This window comes from Balaenoptera borealis (assembly GCF_965194805.1).
Source record: "Balaenoptera borealis genome assembly, chromosome: 3".
Taxonomy (NCBI): Eukaryota; Metazoa; Chordata; class Mammalia; order Artiodactyla; family Balaenopteridae; genus Balaenoptera; species Balaenoptera borealis.
Genome location: NC_138866.1, coordinates 91422023 through 91438310, shown reverse-complemented (window position 1 = coordinate 91438310; position 16288 = coordinate 91422023). Strand labels below are relative to the sequence as shown.

The 16288-nt window shown below is 37.6% G+C and overlaps 1 protein-coding gene across 6 annotated transcripts in view; it reads left to right on the top strand.

The window, feature by feature from the left end:
• Positions 1–16288, top strand: part of CEP152 (centrosomal protein 152) — a 101902-nt gene that overhangs the window by 19702 nt on the left and 65912 nt on the right. For 4 of the 6 annotated variants that reach the window (XM_082387358.1, XM_082387357.1, XM_082387354.1 and 1 more), the window contains 7 exons: positions 2397–2500; positions 2725–2797; positions 2879–3157; positions 4218–4383; positions 7080–7223; positions 8312–8451; positions 11660–11860. In XM_082387358.1, coding sequence (XP_082243484.1) covers positions 2397–2500; positions 2725–2797; positions 2879–3157; positions 4218–4383; positions 7080–7223; positions 8312–8451; positions 11660–11860 — 1107 coding nt within the window. The remainder of the gene's footprint in view (positions 1–2396; positions 2501–2724; positions 2798–2878; positions 3158–4217; positions 4384–7079; positions 7224–8311; positions 8452–11659; positions 11861–16288) is intronic. The other 2 variants (XM_082387359.1, XM_082387356.1) reach the window with 1 other exon arrangement.

Sequence of the window (16288 nt, the reverse complement as noted above, 5' to 3'; positions counted from 1 at the left end):
TAGTCTGGTGGATCTTTAATGAGGAAAATTTGGTTTCTAAAATTCTCTATTTTGTAACATGTGTAAGTTGATATTGTAATTTTGTGTTTCATGGCACAAGGTTCAATGACCCAAAGGAAAATCTATTTGACAGTGTATATGAGGAGGGTACACTTTGATTCCAGGAATGGAAGCCTGAGGGGGGCTGGGATTTTGTTCCTGAATGGCCTTTCTCTGCCCTCAAAGTTATGGAAACCAAGGAATATGGCCCAGCTATGCCAAAGAACTTGATGGAGAAATTTTTTGAAGGTGAATGAAATGATTTAAAAATGTTAGTACAGGTGTAAAATATTCTATAAAACACTAAATACAGTAGGGATTATTTTGCTAGTTGATAAGTTTACCTGTGGATCCAGAAGCATTTTGATGAACTCATTGCTTATGCTCAAATTAACCTTCCTCCATTGATGCCAGTTTGATTAATTTTGTCGTGTCACAAAGAAAGCTACAAGAACTGCTTAATTATTGTGTAGCTTTTTCTGTCTCTGTGAGGGGGGAAAATATACTGTTTAGATGTGCCTGTCAAGGTTCCTCTAAATTATAAGTCTATGTACTTAAACCTCACTGAAGGTTTAGAAGAAAATATTCTTTATGTACAGGAGTCCTTACTTGATGTAAGTACAAAACATTTATTTTGGTTTTTTCCCCTGTGTTATATGTGGGTATACTCTTTTTTTTCCGTAAAGATCTCATAGATTTTTTTTTTCTTAGTGAATTTTGTGTCTTTGTGAAATCATTTTGTTACCTTTCTCTTTAGCCACATGTGGTATACTGATATGTTGCCATGTTCTGTTTTGTTTTTAGTGCTTCTTATCCTTTATATCTTTGGGTCAACTCTAATGCAGCTAATTCTCAAAATGATTTTTCAATTACCTTTGTGAGCAGGTGATCAATAAGTCAAGGTCTTGGTTGTTAATATCAGTATCACAATAACTTTTCATTGGGCTAGAGTATTTTTCTCTTGTCTCATCTTTAAAGAACCAAATGGACTGAGAATACCTGTAAACAAACAATCCAGTGAATGTTAGAAATATGTTATGTGGGTGAGGAAGCGTCCCCCTTCCCCACCTCACGGACCCCACTTCCATTCCCAAATTTGACTTCACCAAAACTCAGTTAACAGTTGGGGCATTCCTTTCAGACCTTTCTTAGAATATTTTTATTTAACTTTCACCATATGCATTTTGTTTAAGAACATTTTTTGATTATAAATGTAATACCCAGATATGTTTTATAGCTACATTTCATTTCTTTTATTCTAATGGCAGAGAAATTGGGGAGGGGACCTTCCATTGACTAAGAAGCATCTCATTTTTTTTTTTCCTCCAGGGCTTTATAGAGTATTTAATATCTTTAGACTCACTCATTGCATAATTTTACGGGATTGATTTACACACTGTGGAGGCACTCGGTCAGCTTACTAATCTAACTGGTGCTTAACTTTTAAAGAGAAGTCATTATAAGTAGTCTGTTGACTCTTTAGTAACACAATATTTGAATCTTATTATTACAAATTTTAAGTCATTATATGGGGATTTGAAGAAAGACATTTATAGATATTGAAGTTCAACAAATTAGACAATTCATTTGTCTCTTTATCACAGTTTATCTTGAAATATGAGTGAATTTATCTAGTTGTTATAAGACAGAATGCTAGAGATGTAATTTTTCTAGGAAAATGGAGAGCAAAGTCATGTGCTTTTACATCAGTTTTAGAGTTATGCTTTTGACAGTGCTTTATCTGTAAAACCCTGAATCTTACAGCCTTCTTTTTACTCAACTGTTTATAAGAGCCAACCATTGTGTATCTTTTCATCATTGGAACTGGACGGCTGTCTACTAATTAGTCACTCCCCAAGAGGTTTCTATCACATTATTGGAGCTTTTAAGGGCTTCCAGGCCACCTGCTGCTGCTGCTACTGCTACTGCTACTCCTACTCTTATCACCTGGGCAAAGCGCATCTGGCTACTCAGATCCCCTCGGGGGGTGTCTGATTGTCAAGTTTTCCAGGTCTGCTTACTGGTAGAATCCATAACATGATACAGTGATCGTACCATTATTATGACTTGCTGTGTTTGCCTAAAGAAATTTTAAAGTCCTGTTGTATGTGTACTTGAATCTAAGACCTTTGTAGAAGAAGGTAAAGCCTTCTAATATAAATCCTGATGTTTATGTGTTTCCCTTTCCCCAAGTGAAATGATGAACGTAATTCCTGTGGAATTTAAGACATTGATTACATAGAGAAATTAGGAACTTCTTTGACTTCTACAGTCAAAATCACTCGTTCCAAGGCAGCTTTGGTTTGGCATCTTGTGTTTAAGCCAATGTGATATCGACGCTGACCTTCCTGTCTCAGTTGCAGCAGTTACTCACAGACCTTCCTCACGATATGCTGGATGATGACCTGTCCTCCCCGGAACTCCACTATTCGGACTGCAGTGAGGATGGCAGAGAGGAAGGGTAAGGACCCCAAATCCCTTTCGCTTGTATATCACAATTCTATGTCTTTTTCTTTAGATTCTCTTGCAGGCAATAATAATGGATATGATTGTAAGATTGCAGACTAATTCTTAAACTTTTAGATGAAGTTTGGAGGGAAAACACGTTAAAATCTTGGGGTTCTTTGTGATGTCTCTGTCCAAATAAATGATAGGCTCTCATCTAAAGTACTGATTTTTCTCAAGACCACATCATTCTGAGCAATTGGCGATGAACTGGAATGAGCGTCAAGTGCTGCCTAAATCTCCAAGTGTAAATGTAAGTATCTGGTGTGATAATGACTTGGATGAGGGTGGGAACAGATCTTAGTGCTTTTCTTTTACTCTGGTTATCTAATAGGACTATAATGAGATTCGGGATGTGTATATTGGAGAGAAGAGCGGCAATGGCTGGGAAGAGGATCAAAGTAGAACTGAAGACCAGCATCCTGGGTATCATCCTGAAGGAGGTGGAGATGAAGGCGGTAGTGGTTATAGCCCTCCGAGTAAATATGAACAGACCGATTTATATCACCTTCCTGAAAACTTTCGGCCATATACCAGTGGTCAGAAGCAGGAATTTAACAGCCAGCCAACCAATGTAATCACATTTTCTCATCCTCAGGGGAATCATTTTCAGGTATTGTAAGAACTTGACTTTCAAGAATTTGTGTATGTGTGTACACGCATTTGCTGAGTGTGTGTGATTAAGAAATATTCGTAAGTGCAACAGTAAGATTTAAGTACAAATATTGCTGAGAGTGCATTTATTCAGGCTCATGCTGAATTAGTCATGCTGTTTTCTGTTTACAGTCTAATTAAATCATCTTAAATGAGAATTTTAAAATAGAGACTTTGTGGAAACAATTAAGCATTAAAAGTTAAGTCTGTCAAAGAATAGCCATCTCCATTTATTGCTGCTTCTGGCTTCTGCCATTTACTATGCTCCAGTGAGAAGCTACATTCAGGTATCCTGATATAGTTTGAAAGCGGTTAATCACCTAGATGACACCAGTCAGTTACCTTGATTGTCTAGCTCATCCCCCTTATCACAGATTTTTGGGTCAAATACTTCAAAGCTGATATCTGTTTTGTGATGATATAGCAGTAGACAGGATGAATGTTGAGGAAAGAAACACTTTTTTTTCCTCCCTGGGAGAGTTTGATGAAGCAAGGCCTTAGGATACAGTTAGCTGCTTCTTAGACTTTCTCAATGACAGTGAATGCCTCATTTTGCCAATAGATATTCTGTGTCACCTGATGACAGGATAATTTTTTCGTCCTTTTAAGGTGGTCATTTTCTCTTACTTCCATCTCTATAAAATGTTATTCATTCCACAAAAGTTATTGAGTATTTATTACATACGAAGCATTGTATCACGTTCTTGTTATTGCATACGTGCATTTCCACGATGTTGGCATCATCTAAATCATTCTTCAATATTTATACACAATCTTACTGGAATTCTTGAGTGTTATTTATGGAATTGGCCCCATTATATGCTCAAAAGTACAATTGCAGGCTTTCAGCGAACAGTGTTAAATAACAATAAGTGCAATTTTTAAGCAAAGATGTATGTATAAAATTTGTAATTGTACCACAATTAAGTTCTATAGCAAAACTAAGTTGTTTAATTCAGATAATTTTTGAAGCAAAGACCAAATCCTAATTGTCAGTTTCGTTTATCATCTTGTAATAGCAATTTGGTATGTCACAAGGTCCCAGTTGTCAAGCTTTGGAATCATATAAAGTGACGTATAAACCTTATCAGTCTTCCGCCCAGAATAATGGCTCCCCAGCCCAGGACATTGCAGGAAGTGACACATTTGAAGGCCTGCAACAGCAATTTTTAGGAGCTAATGAAAGTAAGTATCAAGTTTATATTTATTTCTTAATCACACAATTGGAGAACTTTGAGCACTTTGAGCATGTTCAAGAATTGTTATTTTTTTTAAGTATGATAATGGAATTTTTTTAAAGAGTCCTATTTTAAGAGATATATTCTGAAGTATTTATGAATAAACTGATAATGAAGTCTAGAACTGACTTCAAATATCATGTTGTTGGGGGTAAGTTTGGGTGGGGATATAGATAAAGCAAGACTAGCCATGAATTCACAATCGTTGAATCTAGGAGATAGGTTCATGGGATTCATTGTATTCTTCTCTCTGCCTTCTTAGATATTTGAAATTTTCCTTAATGAAAAATTAAAATAAATTTTCTTAGCTGTATATTTTAGTCATTCTAATTGGTTAAGGCTTCATTAACTTCATATTAACTGAAATCTAATTTGGAAAGCGAAACGTAGTTTTCCTTTCAATCTTAGATTTTTCGTTATATAGAAATGTAATTTAGTAAGTCAACCACTATCTTAATTTTTTCTTTTGGTTTTTCGAGTTTTACTGTAATAGGCAACTCTGGTATAAATTACTTTATACTCAAAATTAAAACTAGACTTACATCTCAGGTTTAGTCATGTGACACTTGCCAAAATAATTTCTTTCACGTAGTGTATGTATCACTATGAATGAGAAAAGTACTACTAGAGAATTTTGAGGCGATCTAAACATTCAAAACCAAACTTGTACCTGACTAACCTGAATCAGTGTTTTCATATGTCCAACTTTTGTTATCATACTCTCTGGCATGTAAAATGACTTCCAGTTATTTTACATGTTGAAGAGCCACTGTGATTCTAGAGTATGACAGCAAGTTTTTTCTTTGTTTGTTTTACATTTAAGAAGCCGGGGGAAAGTCATATTGGATATTCTGGGTTTCTGGCACTGTGCCAACGAGAAAACTGGACTTAGTGGCCCTAACTTCATGGTGCTACTTCCATCTCATGCTCAGGCTACCAGATAGTTACTGGGGAGGTGGCCACAATGCCCTTTCCCCCAGGGAGTCATCAGCAAATGTGGAGGGGTAGCCTCTTTTTTTCCTGAATTTTTGTGGAAGTGGATAGTGTGTATGGCATAACTGTTTTGGGGTTGAGTAAATAAGTATCCCAACAGTGGCCTGACATCTTGGCGTTACTCTTTCAGTTCTGCTGTGTTCAGTTACATTTATAGCTCTTGGTTGTTTTGCATATATAACCTTTCATCACTTCCTTAACAGTCTGCATTTTATCACGCTGATTTATTTTTTGTTTAAGTCAGTTACACATTTGCCTAAATTTGACATTTGGAAGTTAATTAAATAACTTAATGGTAGTGCCTAATTTAGTGATTATAGCTTCTTAGTAACAGTAGTTTAAAAAAATGAGTTTGAAGAGAGGAGTGGCTTGTAGACTGTGTTTATTCCTGGACTAGCCCTGTTCTAAGGCCCAAGAGGAGTTTGACTTGTAATAGAGTTTTCAGTCTTCAGTTTTTGGGGGTTTAACCATGGCTTTTTTTAAACAGAAGACTGTTTTTATTTGTTAGCATTTAGAAGCATTGTTCTTGTAGGAAATGAAAAATATTTGTCATTGTGTAGTTGAAGGATTATCCTTCTCCTACGAATCACGCTTTTCTTTTTTTCCCCCAATGATTTTTAAGTGGTCCTTAAAATGACTTTGTTTCTGAAAGAAGACCTCAATATTCTTTATTAATCTATTCTTTAATTTATTAATTTAGCAGTTCTGTGCCAGTATAAATACGCGTTCATTCCTGCTTAAAATAGTTTAAGAAGGATGTCTAGAAATTTTCTTTGAAAATGGTTTTATAGAAGTTGATGTACTTTTATTTTTTCAATTTTATGAGAGCATGGAACTCTGTTCCTTTACAATTGATATATACTTCCTTTTCTTTTTCATTTTTTTTTTTTTTCTGGCCATGCTGCGCAGCTTGCGGGATCTTAGTTCCCCAACCAGGGATTGAACCCACGCCCTCGGAGATGAAGGCGCGGGGTCATAACCACTGGACCACCAGAGAATTCCCTATACTTATTTTTCATTAGCCAAAATGGTAGCGATTCAGAGTTATACACCAAACTAGTGACTTTTCAAACTTTTCTGGAAGTGACCATAGTAAGAAGTACAATTTTTACATTGTGATGTGGTCTATAATATTTATCTATATAAATAGTATGTAAATGAAACAGAAGTTTCACATAATAATACTTATTTCTACTACATGATACACTCTGATATATTCTATATAATCTTGTTACCAAACCAAAACTTGGGTCTGCTCGCCCAAGTGTAGTAAAGCCAATCTACTGACACCGGGTTGTGGTGAGGGAAAGTGCAGCATTATTGTAAGGTGCCATACAAGGTGTTTGGGCTTTCTGAGCATCAGCTGTCCCGGACTTCTTGTACGGCACCTTACAATAAACGCTGCACTTTCCTTCACCAGAACCTGGTGTCAGTAGATTGGCTTTACTGTGTGTGGGTGAGCAGACCCAAGTTTTGGTTTGGTAACATTTTTTATTAAAAATGCTAGTCACAATCTGCTGAATTGATTTCATGATACTCTGATGAGTTGTATTTGCAGTTTGAAAAACATTGTCCTAAACGTTGTCCTAAATGACCACAAATTTACATTTTGATATGCTTTTATCTAATAAATTGTCTTTAATTCCAAAGCAGACTCTGTAGAAAATATGCAGATTATTCAACTACAGATTCTTAACAAAGCAAAGGAGAGACAACTAGACAATTTAGTTGAAAAGTTAAATGAAAGCGAACGTCAAATTAGATATCTGAATCACCAGCTTCTGATAATCAAAGGTAAGATAACTGCTGTTGGGTGCTGTCATGTATGAGGTCAGTTGAGCTAGATAGCTTGTTTCCAATAACCTCATTTTAAATAAGAAGCTTAGAGAGGTTGACATACTTGGTCAGGGGCTCAGAGTGAATTAGTCAGCACGAAACAAAAATCCAGGGCTTTTGACCCATTGCCTTGGATTTCTCTCCAGAACGTACATTTTGAGGTCCTCATTATTTCCCTTCTTTCTATTCTGTCAGGATCAGTGAACATTATTTAAATATGCTGATAGCATTCCATCCTAAAAAGTTGTTGTATCCTTATATGGTTTACCTCCAATTCCCAAAGAGACTTGTGTTTAGTTTGCAATACATTTTCTGAGCCTACAAATTAGCATAATGTTTTAATCCAAGTAAGAGTTTGTGATCCTGAACTGCTTTGGGAGTGCCAAGGAGAAAATGCAGTCATCTCGGGGAGAAGCACATAGTGTAAACACAGATTTCAAATTATAATTGCTTACTCTTCGTGCTTTCTGTAGTTTTGGTCAGTGTTGAACTTTCCTTTGTAGAATAATTTTGTGACTGAACTCCAGACTCCAGCTCATTTCAGACTTGATAGTGAAAAGATCTCTTTCTGTAATGCTCATGAAATTTATTTTGTGAGAACTTGTGAACTGTTACAATAAAGTATGTGGTAAGAATATAAGATTAGGTGAATTTAAGCGTTCGTTGCAAGTACGTATAGAAAGTAATTTGTCCTCAGATTCCTTCTTTGATTAGCAGGGGTTTGTCATATCTATGTAGCTTCTCAAGTAACAAATGCTGAAATGATTGTTAGGGGACCTTTTGGTCCTCAAAGGGATACATTAAGACTTTTGAAGAGAGTGGTTCCTGTTCTGTAAAATTTAAAAAAAAAAAAAATTTTTTGGTGTCATTCCCATTCGTTTTTGAAACCTTTCTAGTTTTCTCGAAATCAAGTGAAGTTCATTATATGAATTGAATTAAATACTACAACATTTATGTGATATAGATCTGATATTTGATAGAGATTGTGACAATTAGGGTCCCTCTACGGTAACATATTATTTATATAAAATTTTTAAATACTCTAGATGAAAAGGATGGTTTGGCCCTCAGCCTTCGAGAATCACAGAAACTCTTTCAGAATGGAAAAGAAAGAGAAATTCAGCTTGAAGCACAAATAAAAGCACTGGAGACCCAAATACAAGCATTAAAAGTCAATGAAGAACAGGTAAATATTTGATCTTCATTACTTATGGTAAACAGTTGTTTCTTTTTTTTTTTTTAAATAAATTTATTTATTTATTTTTGGCTGTGTTGGGTCTTCGTTTCTGTACGAGGGCTTTCTCTAGTTGTGGCGAGCGGGGGCCACTCTTCATCGTGGCGCGCAGGCCTCTCACTATCGCGGCCTCTCTTGTTGCGGAGCACAGGCTCCAGACGCGCAGGCTCAGTAGCTGTGGCTCACGGGCCCAGTTGCTCCGCGGCATGTGGGATCTTCCCAGACCAGGGCTCGAACCTGTGTCCCCTGCATTGGCAGGCGGACTCTCAACCACTGCACCACCAGGGAAGCCCCAACAGTTGTTTCTTACAATGAAATGTTAGTTACTTAACGTTTGGTATTGTGGGACTGAATTTAGAACTTTGAAGTTTACACCTTCTTCTACCATGAGGCTACATTCCTTTCCCTTTCCTTGGAGGAATGGGTCTCCCATCCACCTAGTCATCTATACACCAGAAATCGGGGGACGGGGAGACCTCAGCTCCTCTGCTCCCCTTCGTCCAGTCAGCCACTATGTTCTGTTGGGTCTCCTCATTTCTGTCTACATGTCCCTAATTCAGGATTTTACCATTTTTGCAAAAGTCTCTTAACTAGTCTGTAATGTTTTACCCCTTCTCCTAACTCTTTCATCTGGCCATCTGAGTAGTCTTTCTAAAGTACAGTTGTAGTTATGTCTTTCCCTTGCTTAAAGCCTTTCAATGACCCTGCTTTACTTGTGGGGTGAAGTATGGTGTCGAGATGACTGTCTGATCCTTCCCTTTCTCTTCTCTTACTCTTCTCAAACTCTCCTCAAACTCAACAGTCTGTCTGTTGTTTTTATGTACTCGTACGTGCTGTCTCCTGTCTCTGGAATGCCCTTTCCTCAACGCACTGCTATTTCATTAACAAGCCCATGCTCAAGGGTTTTCTTTTCCTAAGTCTTTCCTGTTTTCTTCCCCAAGCCACATGATCACATCTGTTATAACAGACCTAGAACATCTTGAAGGCAAGAATGGGTGGCCCTCATCTTAGTAGCCCCACCATAAGCCCACTGCCTGGCACATAATAGGTGGTCAGTACAGTGTTCGAAACTGACCTAACCTGTGTATTTTTTTTTCCTTATGTTTCTCTGTTCTTGCTCTGATACTATCATGAGTATAGCTTTATGCTGTGTTTTGGAATTTGGTAGACAAGGGCTACCCTTACTATTCTTAAAATATTTAGTAGCTCTTTTTCACATTTTCTCGTCTAGATCTTGCAAATCAACTTCTCATGCTTTATAAAAATTCTTGTTGGGATTTTGATTAGTGAGGCATTGTATTTACCATTTTATGGATGGTTAACCAAGTCTTGGAGAGGTCAAATTACTTTTCCAGGACTACAAAGCCAGTTACTGACAAAGCATCAGAACCTAAATTTTCTGACCCCAACAGACTTGCCTTTAAAGGGGTGGCACATTCTTTGATTAATGAGATGGGTGGCCATTTGACTGTGGGAAATAGTCACAAGTCATTGGTAACCAAGCCTGGTGGTGGGTGATTCATGAGAGTAATACCATTTTGGTGGTTAAAAATGAAAGTGACTTGGTTTTAGATGAGATCTGTGGCTCGTTCTGAGGATGGTTAAATGGAAAAGGTTAAAGAATGTTGTCTCATGTCTGGTTTCTTCTCATCCTTAAGCTCTCAGCTAAAAACAGAGAGGACTTCCCATCCACCTTACATCTAAAGTAGCCTATTGCTTCACATTCTCACTCCCCTTCATTGTGTCGTATTTTATTACTCTATTTTAAAAATATCTGAAATTATCTCTTTTGTTTACTTGTTATTGTCTGTCTTTTCTCACCAGAAAGTAGTAGGACTTTAGACCTTGGCTGTCTTGTCATCATGTCCTTAAGTGCTTGGAACCCTGCCTGGCACAAAGTGTCCACATTATTTACTGAACAAATGAATGAATGTCTTAAGCAGTTAAAGTGGTATTTGGATAAATAGGCAATCTCTGGAACAGAATGAAGAAGAGGCCTCATTTGAAATTTTAATTTTTGTGTGTAATATAGATTATCATCATTTTAAACTTTTTGAAAAACGGTAGTTATTAAAGGGTTGAATTGCTTTTATGTCATAACCTACATAATCTTTTGATAATCTTTTTTAAATTAGAAATTGCATTTATAAAAAATAAAGTAGCATAAATTAAAAAAGCAACAGAATCACCAAGTATATTAGTTTTCTATTGCTGCTCTAACAGATCACCAAAAACTTAGTGACTTAAAACAGCACAAATTTATTACCTTACAGGCAGAAGGTCAGAAGTCGGACGTGGCTCTCATTGGGCTAAAATCAAGGTGTCAGTAGCGCTGTGTTGCTATCTGGAGGCTCTAGGGGAGAATACATTTTTTTTTTTTTTTTTTTTTGCCTTTTCCAGCTTCTAGAGGCCACCTGCATTCCTTGGTGTATGACCCATTTCCATCTCCAGAGCCAGAAGTTACTGGTTCTGACTTTTCTGCCTCGGTTTTCCTCATTTAAGGACCCTTCTGTGTACCTTGGGTCCACCCTAGTAATCCAGGACAATCTCCTTATTTTAAGGTCATCTGATTAGCAACTTTAATACAGTCACAACCTTAATTTCCCCTTGCCATGTAACATAACATATTCACAGGTTTCAGGGGTTAGAACATGGGCATCTTTTGGGAGCCATTATTTAACCTGCTATACAATTATTTCCTAACAACTATACAGTTACAGTTTTCAAAACTTTCTTTTTAGTAAGTGACCATTGACAGGTTTCATCAGTCTCTCAAGAAACAGCTGTCATTTTTCTGTGACCTAACAATTGGATTTCCCCCTACACTTGGAGCAAAGAGGGATGCAGACAGCACTGGGACCAGTATAGAAGCAGCAGATTCCTTGCCTGGTACCTATGTTGCCATCATGTTGCGCAAAATCCTCTTTCACTGTCCTCGAACAACTACAGATTTTTTTTTCTCCGTGAATAATGTTTCCAGCAACCATGGGCCTGGTGGGTCCCAGCTAGGGAAGTCTTAAGGAACTAGAGCCACCATGGGGAGACCCTTTCTTCTCTACTTTCATTTAATTAAGCGTGGTTGATTTTTAGAGTTCAAATTCATAAAGAGAGCACAGAGTCGAAATACCGTAAACATAGGTGTCCTGTGTGTATTTACTAGATGATTAAGAAGTCCAGAACAACTGAAATGGCTCTGGACAGCCTGAAGCAGCAGCTGCTGGACCTGCGTCATTCGGAATCACTTCAGCGTGCGAGGGAGCAGCACGAGAGCATTGTTACGGGCCTCACAAAGAAGTATGAAGAGCAAGTGCTGTCCTTGCAAAGGAAATTGGACGCTACAGTTGCTGCACTTAAAGAACAGGTTGGGATGATTTCAAATGAGCAACTGTTATAAACAAGTAAAGCTGGTTATTTTTTATAACTGACATTCTGCAATTCATCATATAGAAATGCTGGATGTTTGCAGTAGGTGTACGAGTATAATTTAAAAGCCCAAAGAGTTTTTATCTATGAATATGCCTTCAAGACATACTATTGGAAATCCTTCCTCTTACAGGATTGGTTAGTACTTTCTCAGTTCTCACATTACTAGTTCTTCATTTGTCGAGTATTTGTGCATATTGTTCATATGACCTAGAAAAATCCGGACTGAAAGGAAGGAGTGTCTGGGAGCTGGCCTGGACTTGAGAGGTTGTCCTGGGAGCTAACCAGGAGGAGAAGGCTTTTCTTGGGTCTCCCAGTGTTTTCGTTATTAACCTGTCAATAAAGATTATCTAGATCTTGGGAGAAGAGTTAATTTGGAGAATAGTGTAATCAATAGGGAAGAGATTCTGATCTAAAATCATTTAGATATGAAACTCGAGCGTATTTCACAGTTTTTATTTTATCTTTGCCCCAAAGAGAATAAAATGTTGTAAGCTGAGGGTGAGTCAGATAGTGGGTTTGCTTGTGCTCCAAAACCCCAGGGAATCAGTTGAATGAATAACATTTCAGAGATCATTTTTCTCAATGTAATTTCAGAATTAATTTAACCCAAGGAAAGAAGAGAAGAATAATAAGATGTGAGGGTCTGGAAAATCCCACCACACTTAAAATTCACACTGATTTGGGTTGTTCTTTCTTATTTATACAGCTGACTCTAAATTTTTCCATGATTTAGGTAGAGCTATATAAGATTGTGTTATTGGCAATAATAATTTTATACCATTTCATTTTATTTTACTTTCATATGTGTTTATGTTTTTATTAGACTTATTTTCCTACATAAGGTTTTTTATTCTTTTTATATAGAAAAATATTGTGAATTTGATCAGTGTGAAGGATATATACGGGTGGGGAAAGACAAAGCCTGTGACAAATTATTAAGTCTACTTTATATAATATTTTAAACAAATGGAATTTGAGATATGGTTTTACTAAGCTTGTCTGTGTTTGGGTAGCAGCATGAAAGTTGGACGGGGAGAGTGGTGCCTCCTTGCATGACGAGAGGAGTGGAGTCTGGTGGCTTTTCCATGCTGGGTTGAGGATCTCTCCATTCTCTGCTGACGTGGGCACAATTACACAGGGACAGGCTGGGAGCAATTCCTAGTGTGTTCAACCCCTGTGCCTGCTCCATTCTCTTTTCTCACCTCCCCCAACCCCTCAGTAGAAGAACCCTAGACTAGAACCCTAGACAGAACAAAGTTTTAATTCTGTGCTGACTGGGCTTCAGACCCCTGAACCATATGTTGAAGTTATTGATTAAGGTCTTTTCCACTGTTGCATTCTGTGAGTGATTTTTCTTTTTTCTTTTCTTTTTTCTTTTTTAAATGGAGCAGAGCATAGCACTGATGTTAGCTTCTGCATATAGTTGTATAACTGCTTTACAAAGTGGTGATTCCAAAGTGCCTAGGGTTTTTCCTTTCTGGGAATGTTTCTTCTGGTATCCCTTTTGTGCTGTCAATTTGCTATCAGTTGGCTCAGAAGTATTTTTTTTTTTTTTTAACATCTTTATTGGAGTATAATAGCTTTACAGTGGTGTGTTAGTTTCTGCTTTATAACAAAGTGAATCAGTTATACATATACATATATCCCCATGTCTCCTCCCTCTTGCGTCTCCCTCCCACCCTCCCTACCCCACCCCTCTAGGTGGTCACAAAGCACCGAGCTGATCTCCCTGTGCTATGCGGCTGCTTCCCACTAGCTAGCTATCTTACATTTGGTAGTGTATACATGTCCATGCCACTCTCTCACTTCATCCCATCTTACCCTTCCCCCTCCCTGTATCCTCAAGTCCATTCTCTACATCTTCAGCAGTATTTTTAATGAAAGGTCAATTCATATTATCTCTGAATCCAAATTGAGATTCCTGACTGGAGAGGTGCTGTAAAGATCAACCGAGAGCTCGGGAGATGGCTACCTGTAATCAGAAAGATGCACGAGAGACGATTGATTTAGATTTTCTTACAATAACTGGTAACTATACATACATAGTGCCCCTTGCCCTCTTTTTCTTTATCAAAGTTATTGAAGAGGAGCAAAATATTTCCCTTGTAGATAAGCCTTTTCCTGCTCTACTCCACTCAGCAGGCTACAAAGGAGAATACAACAACTCTTGAAAAAGAGTAGAGAGGAAATAACTGGGAGATTTAGCAGATGAACTTGAATAAGTTTGCTAATGTCTGGGTTCCGAGTGGCTCTCATGTAGTCACACACAAGTGTGTACCTATGTGTATGACAGTGTAGCAGAGTAGGTGTTCACACACTGTTAAGTTTTGCTAGTGACAAGAGGGTCTTAACCTGGCATCTCCTAAGGCAGTCCATGACTAGGCCCCAGGGAGCTGATGAATCCTCTGAAATTGTGGGTATGATTTTCTCTTGGGTGTCAGTATATGCAGTTTTTTTGAGAAGACGCATGAGCTCATTCAGATTTTCCAAGAAGTTCATATGTCCCCTTGCAAGAAGTTGAAAATCACTGCTTTGGGAAAAACTTGTTCTCGGAGGGAAAGGACAATAACTGTAAACTAGTCATATTATTTCATTTGTTCAGTAAACTTTTACTGAAAACAGCTAAACATCAGGATGTAAACAAGTTTTATGTAGATTTAATTATATTTTGAAAGACAAAACTCAACACAGGGACTGCCTTATTCCATGTAATGGGAGAAGTAGCAATCCATCGTATAATTGTGTTTTTTTGAATTTCTGTGTAACTAGTATATTTTGAGAAAAACATGGTTTGTAAAATTATATTATTAATTTAATGTTTTCCTTAAGTCATCAGCTTTTCTGGTAGAAAGGATTGTACACACCCTCAACATATAGCAGTTCTTTTTATTTTGGCTGAGTTCCTCTTGGGTTTTTTAGTGTGACAGAGAAGATGAGAAGAAATGAGCTTCTCGCAGCTCGTAGTGTTTCTTCACTGACAGAACTCTAATAGCAAACTCTAATAGCAAACTATCTCATAGGCTCTCTCCTCCAAACTGTCTCTCCCATTCATAGAAGTGTCATATTCTAAGATCTCTGGTCATCTGTCCAAACTGTCTTCTGTAGTACTTCCTCCTGATACAGGTTAAGATCTCTGATTATCTCCTCGATGGTATAAAACCTTTATTCATTCTGGTCTTCTTGAAATCTTCAGCTTTTGGTGAAGTCATGGACTTTGGTTTCTATGTTATGACCTTCACCTGATCTATTTTCTAACCTTTTTAAAAATGTTATATGTACTTAAACACTTCCTATTGGCTAAGAGACTCCCACAGACCTCTGTGAGTCTAGCCTAATCCTTATTTTTTTTTTTTTTTTTTTTTTTGTGCACTGCATATCTGTTCAATTCTATTTGCTCTAGTGGATTCAGCTAGATAATAGCTTTATCACTACAATTGTCTCATTCAGTCTTAAAAGACGTCTGCCTCTCTATCAGTCTTGAACTGAGTGTTCTCACTCAGGCTAATCATGGAAAAGATGGAACCATTTGTTTTGTTTTGTTTCTTAGTATTTAAATTGCATAGTGTCATGAGTATAATCTGTTTCCCTGAACTTGTCAACAGGAAACAGAGTGACTTAATTGATTGTTGCCTAAGACACTTTCTTTCCCCGTCCCTGGCCATGTAGCTTGTGGGGATCTTAGTTTCTTGACCAGGGATTGAACCCGGGCCGCGGCAGTGAAAGCCCAGAATCCTAACCCACTAGGCCACCAGGGAACTCTTAATTGATTGTTGCGTATAGTCAAATTATTGCAATGGTCTGCCTCTTCTTTGTAATGGTTTTTGTAACTACCTTTTCTTGAACTTTTTTTGGCCAGTTCTCAGTCTCTTGTAAAAGCTATTGTGGCCTCCCTGGCACATAAATGTTAGTTGTCCCCCACCTCTTGCACACACATTCACACTGTGATGAATATTAGCTCATTCGTTGTGTTTGCCGTGTTACTTTGGTGCTTTAGAACCAAGCTTTTCAAGCTGGCCTGGGAGTCAGCAGCAGTGTGCCAAGAGGTTTGCACGGTTGAATAAACATGGACCAGTTTCCAGAAGCTTCATTTTGCTCAAAAATTTGGTAGAAAAACTTTAAAGCAAACATGACTACATTATGAAATAGAATAAAAAATTCACATGAATTTTTAAGCTAAAAGAGGAGACTTCAGAGTCCCTTTCCTCTGCTTAAGGAGACTGTTCGTAGTATCCTTATGAGGTGTATTTTCTCTTTGTATCCTTAAGGCATTACTGGGCTTTAGATTATGCTATAAATCAGGCCCCAAATGCCTTCTCTCTGCTTCAAAGTCCTTTCTTGATATTCCTCTTACTACTTATTTTCC